This window comes from Anopheles coustani, chromosome 3 (genome assembly GCF_943734705.1).
Source record: "Anopheles coustani chromosome 3, idAnoCousDA_361_x.2, whole genome shotgun sequence".
In the NCBI taxonomy this organism is placed as follows: Eukaryota; Metazoa; Arthropoda; class Insecta; order Diptera; family Culicidae; genus Anopheles; species Anopheles coustani.
This window is the reverse complement of record NC_071288.1, coordinates 12,521,345-12,539,329: the sequence shown is the minus strand read 5'-3', so window position 1 is coordinate 12,539,329 and position 17,985 is coordinate 12,521,345. Positions and strand designations below refer to the sequence as shown.

Genomic DNA, 17,985 nt, shown 5'->3' with positions numbered 1-17,985 from the left:
TGAGCACAGTGGTATAAATATCGCCACGCATCAAAAGATAAATCTATCCAGCATGTGAAAGCTTCTTGAAATGGCAGAACGTTGCCGGTAGTGTTTGATGAAGCCTAACCAAACCACACGCAAACACACACACATGGTACGTCATAAGTTCGTTTATCTTCTTAACATACTCCATCCCGGAACAATGTTCCGTCAGCATTGGTACCACGGTAATCCCGGACCCCTTTCTTCACACTCTCGAAAAGCATACCGGAGTCATCATTAAATTTTTCCCAACCAAAGTTGCCAAAACTCGACGGAGGCGGGTGAAACGTGAGAGTTTCGCACGTACCAAAACGTCATGGTGCACGTGCAGATGTACGCATATTTGCGCCGCACGGCAGACGAATGATGTTTTCGCTTTCCTCTCCATCGACGCCATCGACGGCGAGCACGAGGTGTGCGGGTGTTTGACTTGTTCTGGTTTACATGAAATGAATCACGTACCGCGGGGGAGAAAAGTGGCATAGGAGGTCGTGAAGAGAAGTCTTGGTTGAAAAATCGTTTCTTTCACGTTTTCGAGCGTGCGAACAAAGCGCAAGAATTTGCAAAATAATACTCTTTGCGACGCTTGTCAAAGTGGGACCGAGTGAAACTGTCACATCGGTGTAATAAAATTTCTACCTTCTATCTCTGTACCGCGTGTCGTGTGTCTAGCGGTCTGTACTAAAGGACATTCGAACTATGAGCTGCTTTCCCTACAGTAGTAACCCATTTCTTTGCTCCACCGTCACGCGACATGGTGAACATTATTGCTCGTGGAACATTACCTGATACGAGAGACCTAGTGTGACTTTTATGCATACGGGCGACAGCTACTTCGGGCGGTCCAAATGTAAGAGATGTTCGTTTTCTTTTTGCATTCACCACCTTCATAGGTTTTTTATTCCAAACTCTCCCGGGACGAACGTCTGTACCTGGCGGTCACCAACTTTGTACAGGAGATTGCAGCGAGCCTTTCGCAAAACGAGACCCGACGACCGATCCTCGGCCCTCCGCTCGTGCACCGTCATGCGCCCATCCACTTCGCGGAAGTTGCCCGACGGCAGCGGTTCGAGCAGGATGGAAATGGTGGCCAGGTCGTCCAGGGTGGCACACAGGCGCTCGTAGCACTCCGCCGCGTTCACCTTCAGCACGACGTGACTGATGCCGGGTTGCGCCTTGTCAATTAGTTCCTCCGCGAAATCTATCACACTGTCCTCGGCCTCGGGTGACGGGTCCATGATCGTGTAGAAGCTGAGATCGTCTACGATGACAACGGTGTTTGATGTGGCTGGTACATCGCGTACCCGGTTCCGAAGATGTGTCAGCAACTGGGTGGGCTCAAGTTTGGGACACTGCGCATACAACTCCGCGTTCACATCAACCAGTTGAAGCTTGCCTGATTCGATATAGCTACGTGCGTTAAAAGTCAACTTCTGTGCGGCCCCAATGTAATGAGCGGCCGTATGATGCGATGCAAACATTAGCACATGGTTCTGCGGACCCTCGCGCAGATGGCAGGCGATCAGTTGCACTAGCAAAAACCCTCCATCAACGCCGGACCGCTCCTGTACCAGTGACACCCTCAGCTGGTCCGATGGTGCAGCTTCATTTGTAGAATCCCAACCACACGCCCACAAATTCCTCCACGACATGGTCACACGGGGGGGGTCTGTGCTAATGCTTTTCCGGAGCCGAAAAGGTAGCCTCTCTGTCGTCCTGTGGGAAAGATAAATGAAATTACGGAACATCAGTAGGTTGCGCGTGAAGGTGGAACAAAAAATTTTAGATTTATTTTTTGACCCGTCCGACGGTACCCAGTACGACCCCACAGGGACGGATGTCTAGCCAACTTTATTCTCGGTATTCGTTCTCGGACACATTCAGAAATGGAACTAAAAAAAACGTCACACTAAGGCTGGACATTCTAAATTAACACAATAAAATGGAAGGTTGGTTTTACTTCATGCCGAATGCCGGACCTTTGACCGTTTTTAGAACGTTTCGCCTTTAAATCTTTCAATCAGTCAAAACTGTACAGGTTGTGCATGCTTTAATGTCGTTTCAACGGCGGAGCAATGGATGATGAGTATCGTCAACCTGATTCGATATTTATACGAAGTAAATTGTAAAGATCCTCTTGAACGTTTGTACGAATTCCTTTCGATGCCGGAGTAATTGGAACATTGAAAGAAAATGACCAACAACAAAAGATTGGTTGGGCGATATGTCCTCTAAGGATTCCCCGCCCCGTGGAACGATTGAAAAAACCGCGGGGACAAAGGACAGCAATCGACGAGAAGGCGATGCACCTTCCAAACGCGACAGTCTTCTTGTGGTCTTTGCTCTGATAAGTTGCGTAGTCAAGAGTTTTTCTACCATAAACAAACCATTCCATTCCCAAGCTTCCATATTACCGCTGATAAGCTCGGCGACTAAAGCAAATTAAATATTTTAGTCCACAATGGTATAAGATTTCTATATACCAAAACAGATGGATTTCTCGTCAGGAAGTTCATTAAAAATAACTTACAATCTGCTTTGCCAGCTCAGATTCCTTCTCCGTGAACAACCATGGCACAGAATAAGCTTTCTGTAAAGGAGATAATGCCGTAAGCGTAGAAGCGAACCATCTCATGTCTGCCAGGCGATCCGTTTCCCACGATATTGCTTATCGTTTCTTTTGTTTCTTTGCACGGAAATGCAGCTGCTTTCTGAAAGAATGGTACGAATTGCATCGGGTGGATGCAGTTTTCTTTTCTTATTGCATTTGTTAGCCATTAACATTCCAGTCTCGTGCGTCACTGCGGATGTCTTTCAGGGAAGGCCATGGGATTCCACTTCCCACAAAACCTAATGACATTTTCCGTCGCGGAACGGTATCGGCCCGATAAGGATGATGCTAAATTATCCATCGGGCGCATATCTCCCACTGACTGCGTAAAAGATGTGCAATGGAAATGAAAAAAAACCCCTAAAACGAAAAACCATTAAAACAGAAAACAAAGTCTATACGGCACGATGATATGATTTCCTTCGTATGGTTTTACGAGATAAAAATTTTCGTTTAGTCACGAACACATAATTTAGTTTTTGCGACCAAGAAAAACCGATCAGTGAACGGCGGAGGAACGCAGACGGAAACAACAACACCTTATCGGCTTATTTCTACGCAGGCTGAAAGAGAAAGGTCCATCCTTTTCCCATATCAAAACAGATGAGTTGGTTCACATGCAGCTCAGCGTCTGATGAAAGGTCGCACCGTCATGTATTACGGCCGCCTCGAATGTTGATGTTTGCTGTAACGATCGATGGGCCGGCGATGGAACTTTCATATTGCCCCGCTTTTATACACTAGGCGATAAGTTGCACCGATCGTTTTAATAATATTTTCTAACTAAAAACTTTCTCCCCAGCTAATGAGTCCTTAATGGCGCTCGATGTCGCAACTGTTGCGCATAAACAGTCTCTCCCAGTCCGGATAAGTGCCCCGGCGGTGGCAGTCGTCCTTTCCCCGGTGACTTTTCTGGTAAAGATATGTTCTAACCGAGGCCCTTTGTTTTGTGTGGTTTGCACACGGGTTCGAATTGAAACTCGAAAACTTTCTCGACCGTCTCCTGTGTACGGTCTCAGTTTTTCGTGCGACAATAAATGAAACACTTGTCACCGGATGGAACGGAGAAGGTGCTTTAAGGTCGAGCCAAATCACGTGGCAGAGGTTAGTGGGTGGATAATTTTTGTCTTTTGCAAAACTCTCTCGGGAAAATCCCTTTCGAGGGTGGTTTTCGTAGGGAGGGGCTGAAAACTTTCTGCCGAGTGTTTTGTTTATTTCCTCTCAGTGGTTCGCTTGCGTCTCGCCGGTAAATCTTTAACCGCATACGTGGAAAAAGTTTTACGAAGTATTTAGTTTTGCGTGGAATTTGTAAGAAGTTTGCCACTTGCATGTTATACTTCAAAGAACGGAGAATGGAGAGGCAAGGTTGGACAATAAATACACACAAGCACATTTCGGTAAGAAACCAGGAGTGCATGAAAAACCGCATCTCGAAACGGTCCGAACGAAGGTAACTGTTTACGAAAAACTTTTTTATCTTATGGCTATGGAACGAGCGAAGAGCGTGGTGGGCAAGGAGGACAAGAGAATCAAAATCACCCAAAGGATGATGATACTTTCATTTGCACTCGCCACCTCGGCAGAGAAGGTTTAATTCAACGCCTCAATAGAAAACCACTCTGATTCGGGGTCCTTCAAATACTTTAAGTTTGATGGCCTTTAAAATTGAACTCTGATACCACCTCGATCCAGCAAGATATATTTCAAACTTTATCGGCACGTAAAATGGATTTCAAGAATTTCAAACGAAACGATGGACAAGGAGGTACGATCTAAGAACTGGGTTGAGCCTCGAACTTGCCGCATTAGAAAAGGATCGGTGGACTAGCAAAGTATTAAGACGTCAATGAACGAATTCTGGGAAGTCTGAATCAAATTATAAACTTGAAAAGTTATTTTCAGCACCGACGACGTTCTGATTTGTGTTAATTTCTAAGCCAGCTTATTTTGGCGTGCGGATCAAGAAGATCATTTAAAAAATGCCCTAGGAAAAGTGGTAAGTAGCCAATTTGCTTTGATGTGAAAGACTTCCTCTTCCCGGTGTGAATGCAAAATAAGTTCTAATTAAAGCTGAACCCTAATGGGGAGACCTTTTAGTTCAAACAAAACCGAAAACTTCAACTCACTGTTGAACATAATTCAAAACGTAAAAGGCAAGATAACATTTGCCCAGAAATCAAGAAGTTCAAAGGTTCATCAAACTTGATTCTAGATTGAATAATTAAAATACAATATCGGTAAAATAAAATTCCCTTTGGGATATTTCGAATTTATGGCACTCTGAACATTTTCCGTTATGATTCGCTATATACATGTATATCTATGTACGAATTATAGCCACAAGACATTTAAAAAAAAAAAAAATTAATTTAACAAATTAAAGTTTTAAAAAGAGCCGGTGCAGTCGTTTATTAACCCATCTTATGAAATAAGATGTCGACAAATATTTGGCCTCAATCTGCACGCCTTAAGACAAAGCATTCAGAACAGTCTTCGGTCGTATTGAAGCAGAGAAATTGTAAATTGTAAATCAAGACAGTGATTTCAAGGCAGAGAGCAAATACACGTGAATATTTTAAACGCTGTCGTTGCCATTGCCATTTTGTGAAATAAGCCAATATAAAATTCATTGAGCTTTTTGAATATTTTATTCATTGTAAAATACGGTACTGAAGTACTTTCCATCACACCTACACAAGACGTTGGGCGAAGGCAACGGGTACCAGTTTCGGTAACAACGGAAAATCGCTTGCGTCAATAAGATCTTCTCTACGCACTAACGCGGAGATTGTTGGCAAGCAGAGGTGTGTACGCCTTTTCCCAGCCGTCCATCCCGTGGTCCTTTGACCACTTGTGCGGTACATGGAAATCGGTGTGGTGCAAGAATAGAATGGCACCAATCTTAGCGTAGTGAAGGTTAAATCCTTTGCTTCACTGCCGATTCGTCTGGCATGATATGCCAATCCTCATATGATGGACCGTTTTTCATGCCATTTATGCTTCCAGCCGATGATAATGTACATTCTTAGCATCTGGTTCCCTATCATCCCGTCGTCATAATCTACCATCAATCAACGATGACAAAGCCGCAGAATCTTCCGTCGGAAACGCACACGAGTAGCTCCGTATCGGGACAGCGTCCGGAACGGAACGCCGATGGAAACAAGCAACGGTTCTCGGTCGGTAGCGGTGGTGGTGAATGTGCGTCAGCCGGTGCCGCGGGGGTAAGAAATTAAAAAAGAAGAGGAAATCTTCCAACGACATGTCACTGACAAGAACCGTCAACTGATGATAATTTTAGCTAAACGATTTCGGTACCTGATAACTCTCACTCTGTCTTCGTTCGGCAAGCTGAGTGGGTGGCGCCTTTCCTAGCGCGGTTACTGCCGTCGGAAGTACCTCTAAATTCCAACGTTTCGCGAAATTGTGGGTAAGCATGGTGCAGTGTAACCGGTTGAGTGCGGACTAGTGTACGAATAATTAATGCCATACAACCTTCAAACAGTTGATTATTCAATCGATTCATTTTTGATTGCAAAGCTAGTATGTGCAATGCTAGTTTGTGTCACATTGTGGCCACATGGCAATGAATACCGTTGCCAGTGCGCTTGGTGAACGGGTTGCGAACGCGAACGCTGTGTCCTAGCAACAACACCTCCACATACGTGCTAATGTGCTAATCAAACGTCAGCGCGCACTAAACTCGTTTATTGAGCAATAAATAGTGTCCACTTACCGGAACCAAATTATCAACCGGCGGCTAAGTGATATTTATTCTTACAAGCACTCGACAACGCACAGCGTACACAACGACGAAACGCACGACGGCCTTCGGTACGGGTATTCCGTTTGTTGTTTGTTTTGAATCAGCTGATTGTGACGTTTGCCTCGTCGAGGCAGGGCTGTGTGGCATGGAATCGATGAAACGACGAAACACCATGAGTTCCAGTTCGGCGTCGCATCAGAGCGGATGGTTAGCAGTGCACGAGGTTCCTGAAAAGGGTTAGCTGAAAAGTAAGGTTATCTTAGGCACGGCCGCGTGGTGTCGCCGAGCTGGAGCTCAAGTCAGAGAAATCCTAGCCGACGCACATCTCGTGCTGTTTGAGTAATCAAGCGGATCACGAGTTTCGTGCGATCTGACAAACGGAAGGAAATATTCCTTTCGTTACGGCGGGTGAACAGCCGCATTTTGACTGCGCACTAGCGTGGTTGGCTAGCAGTGCTCCTGGCCGCATGGTGGCAGTCAAAAGGCGACGCCTACAGAAAATCGAAAACCACAGAAAATCAGGACATATGGCCTTTAGTTGCCAGTCCTTAACCTAAAGAGGTCTATGTCTCCAGGTTAGCTTGCGAAGGCCCAGGAAGCTGGATTCAATAGCCGTACTGGAGTAAATCCTCGCCGAATTGAAGAAGAAGAAGACGAAACACCATTAGCTCGATATTTCTCTTTTCCGATGTTTCCAAATACGGACGAATACAGAAAGTTTACACATTGTAGAATAATTTTAATATTCGCCGCAGTATATGACTCACTGAAACACAGCGTTTGATACACTGGAGCACAACTCAAGAAAATAGTAACAATTGTTTTACTAAGTGTGGCGATCCCTTGACTTTCAGTTGTCAATTACGTCATCGTTACATTTCATTCAAAGTACTTTGTCGCCGCTGTCGTCGTCGTCGTCGCCGTCGTCGTTGTCGTATTTTTGGTCGCGGTCTTCGCATCCCTATCCTTTCCCCCTAGCACGGCTGCCTTCTCCTACCGCACACACGCAGGTAACCTGTACCCCCGTGCACCAAGCCGAGTGCATTATCTTCCTCAAACAAATTTGGCGTGGTTTTATCTAAAAATAACACCATGACCAAGACGCACCTGTGTTATTCTACGTAGCCCTAGAGGGCAAGATTTTTTCATATCGCGGATGCCCTTTTGCTTAACCTTGTGGCCCGTTTTGCGTTGAGTGTTTACGTTTTGTTTACATTTGTGATTTGAGCTTTTTTTTTCGTGTTCTTCCTCATCCGGGAATGCGATGGACCGGGTGTTAACTGGACCACATCAGCTGATTTTACTTGTCAAATGCATCTCATCCGGTACGCTGGAGCCGAACCGAAGAAAACTAATCGAACACACCCTTTCGTTCCATTCCATTTCAGCAACGATGTCCGACGACAAGAAGAAACGCCTTTCGTACTGGTACTTTGGAGGGCTGGCCAGTGCTGGAGCGGCCTGCTGCACGCATCCGCTGGATCTGCTGAAGGTCACATTGCAAACGCAGCAGGAGGGTAAAATATCGCTGCTCCAGCTTACCGGAAAGGTGGTGCGTACGCAGGGTGTCCTAGCGCTCTACAATGGCCTCTCGGCATCGTTGCTTCGCCAGCTGACCTACTCGACGACACGGTTCGGAATCTACGAGGTGGGCAAGCAAGCGATGGGCAGCGATTCCGGATTCTTCGGCAAGGCGCTGCTAGCCGGAGCGGCCGGAGCTGCTGGTGGATTTGTCGGAACACCGGCCGACATGGTTAACGTGCGGATGCAGAACGACATCAAGCTACCCCCGGAGCAGCGTAGAAAGTAAGATTGTGCCAAGCGACGTTGGACTGCACTGAACACTTCTCACTTGCTTGTTTTAGCTACAAAAACGCCGTCGATGGTCTGTTCCGGGTGTACCGAGAGGAGGGTTTTGCGCGCCTGTTCTCCGGGGCGTCCACTGCGACCTCCCGCGCCGTTTTCATGACCATCGGTCAGCTATCATTCTACGATCTCGTGAAGGATCTGCTGCTGAAATCGGGCCACTTTGGCGACAACTTGACGACCCATTTCCTCTCGTCGCTAACGGCCGGAGCCATCGCGACCACACTGACACAACCGCTGGACGTGCTAAAGACGCGCGCCATGAACGCCAAACCGGGCGAGTTCCAGGGCGTGTGGGACATTGTGCGATTTACCGCCCGTCTCGGACCGCTCGGGTTCTTCAAGGGTTACGTGCCGGCCTTCGTGCGCCTTGGGCCGCACACCATCCTTACCTTCGTCTTCCTCGAGCAGCTGCGTATGAACTTTGGCTATCTGAAGCCGGAGTCGAAAACGAACTAGTGGCCGAACCGCAGCATAGCACCTCGAACGATTACCGTTTACGGGTTACCGCGAGCTTTTAGAGCATTTGTTGACACATTCCACTAACGAACAAGCTGTAGGCATCACGGGTAGATCAGGTCGATCGAGTACCGGTGATGCAACCGGTACCGAACATTGTTATGGGTTTCTATTTTTTCGTTTTTTAATCTTTTGGTTTTAACTGACACGTATAAATTTGAAAACTTTCCACTCTCATAGAGACACCATAAGGAAAGTTGCGAGATTACGAAGAGGGTTTGAATAAATATTTATCAACGTTAGAGTTAATCCGCGAGCCGTATTTTTCCACCGTTTGTACGTCGTTTACGTCAGTGAGATCACCTGTCCACAGTCGTGAGCAAGGACAGCGTAGCATTGCGAAATTTTTTGGCATACCCAATTTCTTATAGCGACTAACAAAGAGCGATGCTCCCGCCTTCGAAAAACAAAAGCGCATGGAAAATGGGATTCAAATTGGTAAATTAAATAATCCATTTAATATACTGATTTTACACTGCCTGTCTTTCCTTGCACATTACTGTAAATACTCTGTTGCATCTCTTTGGCAGAACAGCGGTGTTTGACGTTGTTCAATGCAGTAGAAAAACATAGTGCCGGTCGGTCGTACCTTTAGTTTTCTCGCTTCGGTGCAAACTAAACACTTACACTCCAATTATCTGAAGATCCGCTATCAGATCCAGCTGCGTGTAAGCTGTTCCTATCGGCGAGGCACTAGGAATCGAGGTAAACAGTCACCGGTACGAAAGAAAGTTTGATAAAATTTCGTGTTATTTACACAATATCGTTGCCAAAGTGACACAATAAGGTGGATTAGCAAGTGGTTTTTTGACGTTCTTCTCGATAACATTATTGTGAACGAGACGATACCTTGTAAAATGCTTGTAATTCGGAAATGGTTTTGGATGTGATGCAAGAAAGCCCTTGTAAATTTACAAAAAGTACAATTGCATCTAATTTTTTCGAATTTTTAGGTAGTAAATGAATCGCTTTTGGATTAAATCGTCAAACTACACTTCTTATCGTACCTGATTTCATACCACCGTGACCAAACAGCTTTTTTACCGCTAGATGGCGTTGTTCATCGCGTTCGAAGTGCCAGTTGACAAATTAATTTCGATTAGGTTTTTTACAGGCATTTTTCCTATTATTCAGAATGTTGATTTCGAAGGATTCCGAAAAAAAGTCACGATGGTATTTTGGAGGTTTGGCCAGCGCTGGTTCGGCATTCTGCACGCAACCGCTCGATCTGCTAAAGGTGATCTATCAAACGGACCTCCGGACCAACGTGTCGATGTTTCAACTTTCGCGTGAAATTGTCCGCGACGATGGGGTGTGCGCTTTATTTAATGGCGTTTCCGCAGCTGTCTTGCGGCAGCTCACCTACTCAACAACACGATTCGCAATCTACGAGCTAGGCAAGCAAACAGAATTTGGAAAAGAGTCCGGATTTCTTGGTCGTGTGGTGATGGCAGCTATCGGTGGTACGGTTGGCGGCTTTGTGGGATCTCCGGCAGATCTGATCAACGTGCGAATGCAGAACGACATCAAACGACCACCCGCGCTGCGGAGAAAGTAACGATTGCCAGAGTGTTCTCAGTGTACGGTTGAATTTACACGCCGGTGATCTGTTTCGATTCTTGCAGCTACAAGAACGCCTTCGATGGCATCGTCCGGGTGTGGCGCGAAGAAGGCTTCCGGAGACTGTTTGCTGGGGCAAGTTCGGCTACGGCACGGTCGGTGTTCATGACCATCGGACAGCTGACGTTCTACGACCAGGCCAAGTACACACTCTTCCAAACCGGCTACTTTACGGACAACATCGGAACGCATTTTCTGGCCGCGTTAATTGCCGGTGGCATGGCCACCACTATGACGCAACCGATAGACATGGTGAAGACGGTGATGATGAATGCGAAGCCAGGTGAATTCAACAGCATCGGAGCTATATTGGTGCACATCGGTCAGCTGGGACCTTTAGGATTTTTCAAAGGATTCATCCCTCGCTTCATCCGGCTTGGGCCGCACACCGTGCTAACGTTTATATTTTTAGAGCAATTGCGCATCCATTTTGGAGTGGTGGAATCTCGTTGAACATGCGGACTATTTATTTATTTTTTTGTTTTCGTAGGATATTGTGATCTTTAGATGCGTGCTATTAGAATAGAATATAGTCTATTAGTTATATTTTCCAAACTTGCCTCAAAGTTTTGCAATAAAATGTTAAAACGTATTCTGCGTTGAAAATTATTATGATGTTCCTAACCATTAGACACATTTAGACATTACCCTCCCTAGTGCGAGGGAACTGACTATTCACGTACAAGAAAGCCCTTAAAGTTCCTCCTGTTTTTACATCTACCATTTCCCACAGCCTGGGTCGTCAAATGATTCGGTTATTTGGCCGTTGGGCTACAGTACTGTATGTCACAAATGAAGCACGTGACCGTGTTATTAATCTTGCCCTTTTCTTTTTGGCCTAGCGACCGTTTTAGTCGTGCTTGCCCTTGTTAAAGGTTTTGCAAGACTTTTGCCTTTTGTGTAAGTAGATAGTCAGCCTTCTCGCACAAAGGAGGGTCCGATCTCGAGTGGGATTCGAACCCACGACGTCGAAAACGCGCCTCTACGCTCATGGGCCGATTTTCAATCCAATTGACTCGTCCAGGGCACAATCAGTTGTGTAGCATTGTACGTTCGAAAAAAATTTAGGGTTTTCAAACTATGGTATTTTGTTTTTAAGGAAGACTCTTTACGAAATAACTTTTAAATATTCCTGCATGCATTACAAATTGCATTTTATTTTGGTATTTTTTAGAATTTTCTTATAATGCAACAACGAAATGCCCCAGCATACCCTACTTGTTATGCTACGAGCATAAATTCCGAAATAAACATGCTAAACTCTGACTCGCACACTCCTATCGAAACAATGTTTTGCACAAACACCACCGTGGCTGCACACGTATCCACAACCACCAACAAGCGGCTCGCCGTAAACGTACCAAATTCACGTATTTTGCGTGCCAGTGTGCGCATGGCGGAGTATGTTTGCGTTTAATGTTTATGCTCGCGACACGGCCGCGCCGGAGCGAGCTTTCGAGAGCTTCGGCACGGGGCAAGTTTCCGTACAGGTTTCATCTCAAAACAGGTTTCTACACAGGCCACCGTCGAAGCGGGCACCGACATGCGCTTCAGTTGTAGTTGAATCGTAGTTTCGATAGGACGTTCTTCTCGGAGTGGCCGCACCGTAGGCACGTAACGGGAAGAGATAGACAACATCTCCGCGGTTCGTCATCGCCGTCTCGCGAGATTGCGTATGAACACTGAATGACCGTCCTGGCTCCCTGTTGAACTGGTATATCCCATTTTCCCGTGGTTCCCCGTTGCCAAGTGAGTGTAAATTTGTGTTTTTTCCGTCCAGCCATCGAGTGACAAAAACAACATCCCCTCGGACGGGTGTTTTGTGTTCCGTGGCAATTACTGTCATCCAGCTGTCCCTGAAGGGCGAGGGACGTGTTTCTCTGTGTGTCTTTTGTCTGTGTGTGTGTGTGTACACGTACATAGACAGGAAAAAGCCTCTTTCATCCCGAAAAAAAGTGCTGAGCTTTCGCGAGACGTACTTACGTTCGCGGTGTCCGGAAAAACCCGATCGACCGTGTGACAAACCCCCTTCTTTGATCCATAGGTGGGATGTGTGTGTTTTGGGGCTGGCGAAGTGCTACGTGGGAGCCACAACAGGCTCCAGCTGGTGTTCGAAATAGCAGCCGCAGTTTGGGCAGTGGGATGTGTTTGGTGTCCGTGCGTCGTTCGGTTGGAAAAGATTTCGCATTTTGAAGGAAAAACACGAAACAAATATTCAACCAGTAAAACTTGTGCAGCCCTTAGCGTGGTGTTTGTGGTGTAACATTCATCCGTCTTGAGCAGCTAGGTGACGAAAGAAAACAAAAACATCGCAATGACGCAATTTGGCGTAGTTCTGCAGACGTTCTTCTCCGGTGGCCAGCTTCCTTCGGGCAGAGATCAGTGGACCGTCAGCTCGATGCTCGAATGCAGCAGCAGAAACCAGTCGTCGGTGTAGTTGGCTGCTGGGAAAGGGTCGGTCACAACACTACCACAACCTCGAAGGCCTGCCGCAGGCTCCCCATGAAGGGCCGTTGAGAAAAAAAACACACATAAAAGGTAAATCTACCTTCAACATCTATGTGAGGACATAAGCGTGTAAAGTTTACCAAAGCCTGCTTTCCTGCCGTAATAAACAACGCATCGAAGTAGCTCGTTGCGTTGCTGTGCTGTTCTGTTGTTGCTCCACCGGGTCGCACGTGTTTGTGTGCTGGCAAGTTCGGCGTTTCTCGTTTGTCATCAGCTCGCGCTTGTGTGTGGTGCGGTTTCCAAACGCGACCGCGAAAGGAAAAACTCCCCCTTGCGGTCCTCGCGAAGCTTCGCTGCGCCGTTAACCTTTGCCGCTTTTTGGTGCAATACGGCGATACGTGGCGGGTTTTGTTTTTCCTTCCCTCGGTGCGTTATGTTGGCCGCAGCGTGCCCTGGCACAACGCGACCACGGTATGCCACAGTTGACAGTCTTCGCTTCTGCCTTTCCAGGGGGGTTGGTTTAACGAGGGAGCGAAGCTAGCTTTTGATGGTCGGGTGCCCAGTTTTCCCTCATCTTGCACACGCTTGCTGGACACGCGGTTTGAAAGCTTCTTATACGGGATTACACACCAGTAGCCGCCTGCTTGTACTCACTTTCCATCCGCATTGTCACGCTTCCGCGGTGCGGAAAATCTGCGCCCGAACCGGTGACAGATGTTACGGATCATCTCCGGTCGTCACTTTGTTCGGTTTCCATACCCGTTGGATCCACATATAAAAAGAATCAAGAAAAAACATCCTCCGAGAAGGTGTAAGAGTGTAGTGGAAGGTGATTATCAAGGTTATGAATACAGAATATTTATGTAGAATATGTTCCTTGAACCATAATTATAGACTTTCGTTCATTTTGACAAATATTGAAGTAATTCAATTCGAGAATCACCTTCGTTCCCACCTTATTGAGAGTATTGATCATGATGTTGATAGAGTAGATAAAAAAACACCTCCAATGCGTAAATGTTAATCATTTACACAACTTCCATGATTTGTTTGAAAGCTTAGGCCACTGTAGCACTTGATTGGCAAGGTGGTAAGGCCCCAAAAAGGTGAGAAAAGTAAAGAAAAACGCAAATAAATAAGGAAACCTCTCCATGCTTTCCCTCAACAAAACTTCCGGCGCAGCGTGAAATTTGGAAAAACAAAAGTTATCCCTCTCGATGCCGGCCGTTAGTTGGTTTGTATCTTTGCCGCTTTTTTGTTGTTGTTTACGTTTTGTTTTCCTTTTCTTTCAACCGGAAAACACCCGGGTAACCCGCCGCGCCTGCTCGTCTTTACGGTACGAGGGATTGGTGCTGGTGATAAGAAGTTTATGGAAATGTTTCTTTCTTTTCGCCCCTCTTTCTTCACCGTTTGACGCAAGTTTTCCCTCCCGTTTTCCAATGGAAGAGATGGAAACCCGCAAACAATACCGCTTGCTCGGCGCGGGATGCGAAACCATTATGATTGGGATGATGTGTCCATCCCCCGTTCTTGGGTGGTTGCCAAAGGAGGGTTGCGGAACGGAAAAGAAAATGCGCCCGTTCGAGTGCGGGAAGATGCCACGGGCGCAATTCACCACCGTGTAGCGTCGTAAACGAGGATAGTGGTGGTTCACGGTTGCAAAATGTGTCAGAAACTCGGACAGGCAAATCCCAGGGCGGCCACGGTTTCAGTGGAAAACTAGGCCCGCTTCAAACAGGGCGGTACGGTGGGCTGCGTCTTTGCTTTTTCGAGCGGGGCAGCGGGCAGCCTCGGTGCGGTGCACGTTTGCGCGTAGGAAAATCATACGGAGGCAACCCTCGAGGCAGCGTTTGCTGAGGGTGCAAGAATGAAAATGGAATACTTTTATTAAATTTATTCACATCAGCACTTGGGGGGGATTGGTGGCGGTGGGGTCAGGGCAAGCGAAAAAGCGAATCATGGACGTTCGTTAGAATTTGTGGAAATTTGAATTAACTGCGTGCACTGCGTGTTTGGGGATTACGAAATATGCTTTCGAAGTTTTAAAGGGAAAATTTGACGTTTATTGAGGTCGAAGGGATACAACAAACAAAAAACGAAAAAGAAGGAAATTTAATAATGCTTTACAAACCCCATGTTTCGTTTTGAGCGGATTTCAATTTTCGCTGTCAGGAATTAACTTTGCTGTCTGTTATTATTTTGGAATTTCGTTTTTGTAAAATATAAAACTAATTTATTTTATTTTTAATTCAGATTATCAAACTTCAGACAACCAGACTTAGAAAAAAAAATTATAATTGGGTATATTCCAAACCAAACTGTGAAAGTAAAACATGTGCAGTTTTAAATGTATTATTTCTGAGAATGTAACAGTACAACATTTACTGATAGTATGATAGTGCTGTGGAAAGCTTCGGTTGGCTTGTTGGTTTAGATCTCATTGTAAATTATAAGTTTAATGTACTTTGAGAGCAACTTTACAAACAATTATCCGCATATTCGTATTTTTCATTTATCTATCGCCATGTTAAATATTGATTTGTTAGCTCATACATTTATTTTATGGAGGTTTGCTCTTAAAGCCATTTCCTTTCAATCCAACCGGTCATGATACGATATGTTTTGAAATCCATTCACGACCTAAATGATCGATGGCCGAAGTTATCTACAAAGAGCAAAGCCCTATTGCGAGCAGCACAATGTACCATGTGGTTGGAAAACTGAAAAACCACATACCATTCAAGGCTCGCTAGGGTCGCTCGAGTAGAGTTCAATCAGCTTAAAGGAGTGCTTTCCACCTCACTGACACTGAAATAGCGCCACTTGAAGAACTTCACTTTCCGTTTGATGTACGCCAAGGCACGGAAAATGGCACTGGCGCTCTTTGATGTTGACGCATCGGTATGCCTGCTGCGTGTGGGCGAATTGAGAACCCGGGCTCATCCCGCTAGGGATTTCCTTTTCTAATCTCTAATTCCAATTAGTCAAACCCCCTGTCGAACGCGTGTTTGGGCAGTGTGTAATACAGCTGTCGGTTCGTGTTTGGACGATTGTTTTAGCCCTAAAGATCGTTGAACTGCAGGACGCAGTGAAAGGCATACAATTTCCATGCTAGAAGATGGAAGATTTCCATCCAAAACTGTCCTATACCTCCAAAACCCAACTATCGCTTGGTATTATTTTACGTTTGTTTAACCACTTTTGCGGGTTTATCGTGGAAAGGACATAAAATCGAAACTGAAGTGCCGGTTCGACCTACCCCTCTTTTGGACGTGGAAAACCACATACCGCTAACCGCAGGATAATGGAAATGGCCTGTCACATGGCAGTGTTTGTGCGCCAGAGTGGGCCGCTTCCTTCCCTAATGCGTACCTTTTTTTCTCGCCACCCTAAAAGACAAGTGTAAGGAGTCCTGATACTGTCTTTCCACCCTTCAGGGCCAAATCCCGTTCGTTCGTAATGTCCTCTCTTTACCCCCGCGAGGATTGGTTCCATTTTCAAGTTCATACCGCTCACCCACCCAATTTTTATTACCATCAAACCAATACACAACAGAACGGAAATGGAAACCTGTCGGGGTTTTCACCGCTTCGCCTAGGGGCCTAGGGATTGGGCCGGACGTTTACCACATCCGTTTTCAAAGGGGCAGCACCGAGTGCGCCAAGCGTGGATCAGATTTTTCCATTTCCTGTGTGTGTATTTCACCATTCTGCTCCCTTTCGGGGCCTCGGTGTCTTGTTGACTTTTCCTTCCCAATGCCAGACGAGCCTATCCATTTAACGAAAGAAAACTCCGCACACACGCGCGTAGTTTTGTGTTTGTGCGTACAGTTTTCTTTCGTTTTTTTATTTAGGGCGCGTGAAAAATGTACCCCATTTCCGAAGGCGCCCCCTGAACTCTCTTTTGTCTCTGAATGGCAGGTGCTCGCTAGTCTCGGCTTGAATGTGTGAAAGGAAACTGTCGAACAGCCTTTCCCATGGGAGTGAAAAGTGTGGCCAAAATGGGGACGACGAGGGGTGTTGAATAAGACAGCAGTTGTTTTCCTTCTGGCCCAGGGAAAAGCCGTAAGAAATGTGCAAGATGCGCACGTGCGATTGTGCGTGTGACGACTCCGACCACATTTTCGCTTGCGTAAGGACTCGTTTACGCGTTTTATAGCGACGGTTGGGTTTTTTTTGAGAATGGTTTTTCCTCTTCGATATAGTACCACGTTGGTCGAAAGAAGAAGAAAATGTAAACCTCTGTGGTATGAAGATGCCCCCGAAAATTGGTCCTTTTTTCCCCTGCTAGTCCCCGTTAAGTGAGGGATACAATGCGGGATAAGGCAAGAAAAATTTGGTAGCAAGGTGGGTAACGAAAAGAAGAGCGCAAGGAAACCGCGCAAAAATGATAAAAATAAAGAAACAGAGATCGGTGGGTATGCCGTACCGCACACCACCGCAAACGGAAGGATATTAAATTTCCCCTCGGCCCACCGATATCTGAAGATTTGGTGAAACTGCCGAAGGGCGTCCCGACGTGACGTGGAAGCGTGTTGGAAAATGTTGGGCAGCGGCGAAACGCAACGTCAAACACTTGGTTGTTCGGTGGCGCCGATAAGGGATGGCGCTGGGTAAGATGAACACCGAAAACAAGGGTCAAATGGTAAAGTGATAGAGTGATAAAGGAACCGCCGGGAAATGTGTGCGTTGCTCCCAATTTTGCTTCCCTTTTGTGGTAGAAAGGTGCCCCATAACCGTTCTTTGTCGATCGCTAGTTTTTTTTTGATCGATTTTCCGAATGCTACTCTCAATTGCTGTAGGCCTTCCAAAGTTGCTTTTTCCGATGGGAAGATGCTGGAAAATACTTCTTGTAAAGAAGCACTGGGAGAGATAGAGAAGAAAATGGTTGCAAGAAGAGAATTACTGTATTCCGTTATTTACTTTGATATGTTGCTCTTTCAAGATAATCTGTTTGTATTAACATCTTGCGAGATTGCGAGGAAGATTGTAACAATTTATTGTTAGTTAGATTCTTCTATTCGATTTGCTAAAGCTAATGTTAATGTTAAATTATCCTTTTGTAAAAATGTGTAGCACTAAAGTATTTTGGAAATCCATGAAGAAGGGTTTATTTGTAGTTGTTCCGTAGT

At 45.9% G+C, this 17,985-nt stretch overlaps 3 protein-coding genes across 4 annotated transcripts; 2 read left to right on the top strand and 1 right to left on the bottom strand.

Annotated features, from left to right (window-relative positions):
• Nucleotides 1-903: 903 nt before the first annotated feature.
• On the bottom strand, nucleotides 904-6,476 carry LOC131260699 (uncharacterized). The gene is made up of 2 exons (XM_058262494.1): nucleotides 6,372-6,476; nucleotides 904-1,740 (listed from the first exon to the last, which is right to left on the bottom strand). Exon 2 carries the CDS (start codon nucleotides 1,674-1,676, stop codon nucleotides 912-914), a length of 765 nt encoding a protein of 254 aa, XP_058118477.1. The 5' UTR covers nucleotides 1,677-1,740; nucleotides 6,372-6,476; the 3' UTR covers nucleotides 904-911.
• Nucleotides 6,477-7,311: 835 nt separating this feature from the next.
• Nucleotides 7,312-9,208, top strand: LOC131260697 (mitochondrial dicarboxylate carrier-like). The gene is made up of 3 exons (XM_058262491.1): nucleotides 7,312-7,411; nucleotides 7,790-8,207; nucleotides 8,267-9,208. Exons 2-3 carry the CDS (start codon nucleotides 7,795-7,797, stop codon nucleotides 8,724-8,726), a joined length of 873 nt encoding a protein of 290 aa, XP_058118474.1. The 5' UTR covers nucleotides 7,312-7,411; nucleotides 7,790-7,794; the 3' UTR covers nucleotides 8,727-9,208.
• A 190-nt stretch (nucleotides 9,209-9,398) lies between these two features.
• On the top strand, nucleotides 9,399-10,963 carry LOC131260698 (mitochondrial dicarboxylate carrier-like). Of its 2 annotated transcripts, none has more exons than XM_058262493.1 (3): nucleotides 9,399-9,505; nucleotides 9,921-10,340; nucleotides 10,412-10,963. In XM_058262493.1, exons 2-3 carry the CDS (start codon nucleotides 9,922-9,924, stop codon nucleotides 10,857-10,859), a joined length of 867 nt encoding a protein of 288 aa, XP_058118476.1. In that variant the 5' UTR covers nucleotides 9,399-9,505; nucleotide 9,921; the 3' UTR covers nucleotides 10,860-10,963. The 2 variants fall into 2 exon arrangements, with proteins under 2 accessions (XP_058118476.1, XP_058118475.1); XM_058262492.1 differs by having other exon boundaries at nucleotides 9,424-9,505; nucleotides 9,901-10,340.
• Nucleotides 10,964-17,985: the final 7,022 nt, after the last annotated feature.